Source organism: Cornus florida, unplaced genomic scaffold, assembly GCF_030987335.1.
Source record: "Cornus florida cultivar Cherokee Brave unplaced genomic scaffold, ASM3098733v1 CherokeeBrave_3.0.0_Hap2_Chr05, whole genome shotgun sequence".
Taxonomy (NCBI): Eukaryota; Viridiplantae; Streptophyta; class Magnoliopsida; order Cornales; family Cornaceae; genus Cornus; species Cornus florida.
In genome coordinates, this window is record NW_026775575.1 from 41,119,016 (window position 1) to 41,126,270 (window position 7,255).

The window sequence follows — 7,255 nt, forward strand, 5'->3', positions numbered from 1 at the left end:
TATGCAACAGCTCATATAATGTATTCCCTCCTTCTCAAAATAAGTTTCATACTTTCTTTTTTTATCAGTCCCAAACTAAGTGTCCACTCTTTCTCAAAATAAGTTTTATACTTTCTTTTTTTATCCCCAAACTAAGTGTCCACTCCTTCTCAAAATAAGTTTCATACTTTCCTTTTTTATCTGTTCCAAACTAAATGTCCACTTACCTTTATAAAGAATATATTTCACATCTTTCCATATTCATATATATTCTTTGAATTTTCAATTTCAAATTTGAATATTCAAACTTAAAAAGGTAATTTAGTAACTTGTAAAAAAGACCATGCATGTTGTTCCCTTAAAAATTACTACCCCTAGAACATGAGACTGATGGAATATTAACTGTGGCTAATCAACCATAAACCAGCCTTGAGAGTTTCTCAAAATGTATGTATATTTCTTATCTTCGTAGTAACCAAAAAAAAGAAAAGAAAAAAAAGAAGGGGTGTATACAATTCCGTAAAAATGAAATTCGAAGCTAAAAAAAGCTCTTCATTTCTATCAACAGCTTAATCGCCAAAAACCAGCCTCTTCTATACCGTCCGATCAATCCATTAAACGGTCCCCAATCACTCTCAAGTCGTGGCAATCGCAGACAATTTACAACAGCAGTGTTGTTGGTACAGTGTAGGGTAGAGAGTAGGAAGTCAAATTGAACTCTCATTCTCTCTCTGCGAAGAACTCCTCCAGAACCCAGTCCCATAGAATTGGTCCCACATCACCTTCTCCAAATCAACGGCCGCTGATGCATTCCCGAACACCGCCTGATTATCATCATCACCGTCCGATCCATCGTCACCCTCCGCCTCCGATTCGTCGTAGCAGAAACCCATCGCCGCTGCTGCTGCGTTGGGCCCGCCCAGCTGATTCGGTGGCGTTGCTGGCCGCTGCAAGAGGAGCTGCTTCTTCTTCATCAGTTTCTTTCTCCTCTGCTTCCTCAGAGCCTTCTTGCAGAGGCCGGTAGGGACCCTGTAGACGGCCATGATCAGGAGGTGCATCATCGCGCATGGACAGCAGCAGCACACCGCCGCGCACTCCGCCGTCGTCCCTCCCGCCACCTCGCCGAACCGGCGGTGCTGATGCTTCGGCGACGTTTCCTCGTTCAGGAGCGGCTGCCGACGGTCCACCGCCGGCGATCGAAGCAGGATCTGCCGAGTCATTTGTAAATCTTTTCCTTCTCCTAGAGAGAGAAAGCGTGTTCGGGAGAAAGCAGATTGATGAGCTAGGGTTTCGATTAGGAGTAATCAATAGAGAGAGAGAAAGAAGTTTCGTTCAAAAGGATTCTTGTATATGCCAATTTCAACCAGATTCAAACGCGCATCGTATTTCCCGGAAAAGAATCGACAAATTTTCCGGGAAAGCAAACAAATCTTGCTGATCGTAATTCAATTCGACAACTGTATCACGATCAATCTTGAAATGCAAAGAAATTGAGAACAACTCTAACTACAGAATATGAATTCTAGAGAGAGAATTTGAGAGAGAAGGGGGCTGAGTTGGATTAAACTGTTTTCGCCACCGAAAATGCAGGGCTTAGGACGATCGATTTTCCCTCGATTTTCCGGGAAAATCGACATCTTTCTCTCTCTACCTATGTAGTATATATACGCATATCTGTTTGCTTCCACGGAAAATTTTCTGGACGATGCTAATTTTGGAGGTTGATAGAAATGTGATCCACCAGATTTTGAAAGCGTCAACTATTGGATGACGTGTTCACAATAACAGGAAAGTCAATAAGAGAGAGATTTTTTTTAATAGAAAATTTTTAGAGACAGAGAGAGAGAGATTTTCTCGAATAAAAAAAAAAACGGAGTATATATTTTTTTTATCAAGAGAATGATTTAGAATAATGAGGTTTTATAATTTCATAATGAGAAATAAATAAATAAAAGTACCACCCCATAAAATAAATTACCCATAATTTTCGCAATTTTCTTTAATAAGAAAACACAATTGTTCATTATTGGTGGAATATTATATTGTCTGAGTACCAAATACTTTCTCCAATATGCATCTTTTTTATTTTTTTTATTTCTTCTTTGTTGTTATGGAAAAATGCAATGTAATATCGTGTAATTATAGTGTTAAAATATATGTATCTATATATATATTGTGTAATTATCGAAACAATTTGGAGATTAATTATGATGTTCAATTTTGAGTCTATTCCTCAAATGTGCACAAATAAAATTGCATGAGCTATAATCTCCTAAAAATTGATATTTTAGTTTAATCTTGAAGCAATTTCAAAAATATTAGTACATATTATTTTATTAATAAATATAATTTTATTGGCCAATAGTAACTGTCACGTTATTAATGGGTAAAATTATTGCGTATTTTACACAATTTTTTAAAGAATTACATTTGTAAAAATTAGTTGGGTTCAGCATACTCTCAAAACAAATAATTTAAAAAATAAATAATTTAATTTTTTATATAAAAATCAATGATAACACATTCTATTTACACAAAAAAATATATGGTTGGAGTTGCACTTCGTAAAAATTAGAGGTGTCCAGATTGGGATGAAGACAATAAAACGTGTAATGGGGACAGAGAGTTCGTGTGGAGATCCAACAGTTGCTGACGTGTAAATAGACATACCTACCATTCCACGTCGTTTGAAACGACACCTTGGACAGCAAAATTCCAGTATGTCCCACCTACTGACTTGTTTAGTCGTAGATGGGGGACACATAAAAACAGACGTATGGTATGTTTGATTAGTGGATCGGGGAAGGGAATGTATTTTATTTATTTATTTATTTGGAAGAAGGGAAAAGAAGGTTATATATATATATATATATATATATATATATATATATACACACTATTATAAAAGTGTAACTTCATTCTAATTTCTTAATATTTTTTTTATTTTTTAATATTTTTTAAAATACAAAACGTGTAATTAAGTTTAGTTAAATCATCTTATTTAACTCATAAAAATAAAAACATTAAATCACCTTATGATTCATACAATTTTCAAATTTTATTTAAAAAAATTCTAATGACATCTCATTAAATAATTTTCAAATTTTATTATAAAAATTCTAATGACATCTCATCAAATCACCTTATTTAACTCTCACAAATAAAAATTAAGAAAAAGCACTAAAAAAAATCTATAATATTTTCACTATTTAAAAAGCCCGTTCCTTTCCAAATATTTCCTGCCTAATTCACATTATTCCACAAATAAATAAATGTAAAAGGAAAAAGAAAACTACCATATTTGTTTAAAAACAAAAAACAAATACACGCAACAAAAATAAAAAAGAATAAAACGTAAAAGGAAAAAATGTATATACAATTTTGTTTTTAAAACACACGTCTTCCCCACTTCAAACATTTTTACTTATTTTAAATTTCAAAAAAATATTAGCATATACATTAACTATACATAATGATTCATAATTTTTCTATAAATGTTACAACCTTCTTAACATTACGATTATGTCTCTTTAAATATTACCATATAAGGGTTCAATATGTACAACAACCTTTTAATTTTTTGTTGCCATTATATTTGATTAGGGGTCTCTCCACGACACACCAAAATTATCTTTCGATTTATTTTCAATATAATATTCTTATTTATCTGTAGCTATAAAAAGTTCAATGACATCTCATTAAATCGCCTTACTTAACTCTCACAAATAAAAAAGAAAAAAGGAAGAAGAAACGTAAAAAATAAAAAAAATAAAAAAATTATAATATTCACACTATTTAAAAAGGAACCCGTTCCTCCCAAAAAAATTCCTTCCCAAGAAATCTATAGCCTAATTCACATTATTCAAAAACAAAAACAAAAAATGTCAAAAAAAAAAAAAAAAAAAGTACTATTTTTGTTTAAAAATATTACTAATAGTATTTTTAAATTATGTGATGGATCATTGTCTATAGAGAGTTTACTTAGATATTTTCTTAAATTATGCGACAACTCATTGTCACAAGGTGTGTGTTCTGAATTATCCTGGACCTGAATAGTTATTTTGGTCGTAACCAAGGTGAAACACAACTATTTGTTTAGATGAGATTACCTTCTATAACAATTGGTGAGAGAGTGCGACGAAGTGGGTATGAGCAATTTAGTTTTCAATGTTTACTATAATGCATTTGACATCCTTATTTTTCTTCCATTTTTCATATTCACATGGATCGCCAACTAATTTGTTCCTACAGATAAAATTGGTCTATTTAATTATATGTATAAGTTTTGTTACGTAAAACAAAAAATTGAAGAAAATAAAATTTTATTTGTAGCAGAAAATTCTTGAAGATATTTTAATAAGAAGCTGTCAGCTGTGACTCTCTAACTCTTGTAGCAAGCAATATTGGGTAACCTTAAACCAGTTCTTACTTTCTTGTTTGCAATTACTTTCATGTACTATGATTTTTGGAGTAAATTAGTCAATTGTAATTAATTGTCATTAAAAAAAAAAAAAAAAAAAAGTAAGAAGAAAAATTATATACTAAAACTTTCATTTTTTTTTTTTTTCCTTTTATCGGTTATTGTTTTTATTTAAAATGATGCATACAATATTGTTTATAGAGAAATATTGGTTACGCAAGTGATTGGTGGTTGCATTTTTAATTCATGATTGAATTTGTGATACTTGCTAATTACAGATTAAATTGTTTTAGAACTAAATAAATTAATTCTCCAATTCTATTGTAAATCTTTAGGAAGATGAGCTCCATTTGGTATTTCTCCATTTAAGGTGGAATATAACCCTTCTTACATTGAGTGTGAATATTATACACACAAATTTCTTAATCTGCAATAAAAGAATAGAAATAGTAGAACAAATAATCAATTTTATTAATATTTGATAAGTGAGTACAATTCTCTGTAATATTCTTTACAAAGAAAGAATGTTCTCTGATTCGATCTCCCAAATCTTCGGTGCAAATACTTCAATATTTGGTGTTTGTAGACACTAAAATTTAGTGGGTTTTGGTTTTAACGAATGGACCCATTAAATATAGGCCTAATGTTTAAATAAATTATTTAATTTACCAGGCTTGGTCCACTTAAATTATTTAATTAGCCCAGCCCAAATAATTAAATGAAACGATAATTATTCCTAATAAAATATATTTTGAATAATTATCTTTAAGGATAATTATCACAATATAACCGGCCCGGCCCAGTTATAGTTTTATCCTTATCAGGAGATGACACGTGTCATCATCCTATTAATCCAAGAAGCCTATAAATAGAGGCTTGGAGGAAGAAAAAAATGAGAGAGGATTCAGAATTCAGAAGTTTACAAATTCATACACAAATTCAGAATTCAGAAGTTCAGAGACTCAGAAATCCAGAGACTCAGAATTCAGACACAAATTCAGAATCGAAACCCAAAAGCGAAAAACATCAAGCACATCCAACAACGTGCCGTTCTTCATCAAATTCCACAGTGATTCAAGAATAAGCTCGTGCAGCTCTTGGATCCAACCAACCAAAAACAAGGAGATCGAATCAGAGGACCATTCTTTTTTTTTGTAAAAGATATTACAAAGGACTGTACTCCACATTCATAAATTAATAAAATTCTATTTTGCTCCATATTTTGTTTCTATTGCAGACTTACAAAATTTGTGTGTGCAAATTTGTGACATGTCCGATGGGACTACCTTTGCCTCTCATCTCTTTCTCCTACCATCAAGTTTCTTCTCTATCAGATTTTATGGCTCCCCCTAAGATTCAGACAGACAAGAAAGCCCAAAAGAACATCGCTATTGCAAAGGTCGACGCTAAAGCCATCATGAAAAGTGGCACGAAGACCAAATTAAGCGATGGAAGTACCTTGACGGGCCCTGTGACACGTAGCAAGTCCCAGGCGATGGCGTCATTCAAACTTCAGCAAGATGTGGTGAAAACTAATCCTGCAACACCGGCGAACGTGAAAACTCAACATGTCAAAAACCTTGACATTGTTCCAGAGGAGGCTCCACCACCAGATTCACTTCGTTCTATCTATGATGCTCACTCTAGTGTCGGTTCACCCCCAGAGTCACCACGTCAGACTTCGGAGCAATCAAGTACTTCAAGGAACGTGGATTCTCAAGGCCTATAATACTCAGATGTGGTTGTTGCTATGATGACTGGAGCTGCTACGGTGGAGGAACAACTAGCAACTATGGCTCATTCCATTGAGAACCTCACAAAGACTATTGAAGAAAAGGATTTGCAAACCCACATTCAAAATACTGCAAATCTCTTAATCCCCACATTCAAGAACAAAGTCTTCCCAGTTCCTCTATCCTGGCCCTGCAACCCCTGAAAAAATTGAACATGCCATTCGAGCAAATGGTGCAAAACAAAATCAGTCACCCAAGGGAAATCGTTCCAAATCAGTTGGCAGGTCGATGGTTGATTAAGACAAGGCACGCGGTGGTTGGAGCTGTTTGGACTGCCAAATGAACGAAGGATTGGGGGACCGAGGAAGGTCTTTTTTGAGAACTCGCCCAATAGATGACAAAATTCTTGAGATAGAGAATCGGGAACAACACTTGATACCTAAACGAAGAATCCAGTTCCAATATTCTCATCGTGCTTTGGGTTCAGATCAAATTAGTCATAGCTTAACCACTTCAAAAGACTCAACAACCCATCAAACCTTACCAAGTTAATCATCTTGTGAAGTTGAATCACCGATCCCTTTGTTCACTCGATATGTAGAGGAAACCTCTTTCCGCATTGCTGATGATAATTTTAAGAGAGGGCCAAAAATCCCGAAGGCAAACCTGAAGGCGAAGACAAGTGCGAGGCATGTTTTTTCAATTGGAGGATAATTTCGCTCCGTCGGGGTGAGTCCGCGACTTAAATAATACAATGCCTTCTCTTTATGTTCTTCATTATTCTGAGCAAGTAAGGCACCCAGCGATTCTTCTTGCGCAGCAATGTAAAGTATGAGTGGCTTTCCAGGTACCGGTGCTCCCAATACCGGATAATTGAGAAGGTACTTTTTGATGCTATCAAAAGCATTTTGGCATGATTGGTCCCAATTAAATGGAACATCTTTTTTTAGGAGTCGGTTAAAAGGCTGACAACGACCCGCTAAATTTGAGATGAACCGATGAATGAACGCAAGTTGACCTTGTAAACTTCTAAGTTCACGTAAATTCTTTGGTGGCGGCATCTTTTGAATGGCCTCAATTTTATTAGGATCAATCTCAATACCACGATGACGTACGACGTATC

General features: G+C 34.2%; 1 protein-coding gene across 1 annotated transcript; it reads right to left on the bottom strand.

Moving 5' to 3' along the window:
• Positions 1-415: 415 nt before the first annotated feature.
• LOC132306350 (uncharacterized) lies at positions 416-1,716 on the bottom strand. Its single transcript, XM_059803709.1, has one exon. It carries the CDS (start codon positions 1,197-1,199, stop codon positions 687-689), a length of 513 nt encoding a protein of 170 aa, XP_059659692.1. The 5' UTR covers positions 1,200-1,716; the 3' UTR covers positions 416-686.
• Positions 1,717-7,255: the final 5,539 nt, after the last annotated feature.

Coding starts and splice junctions, on each gene's coding strand:
- LOC132306350 (XM_059803709.1), bottom strand. CDS start 1,199: ATGACTCGGCAGATCCTGCTTCGATCGCCGGCGGTGGACCGTCGGCAG.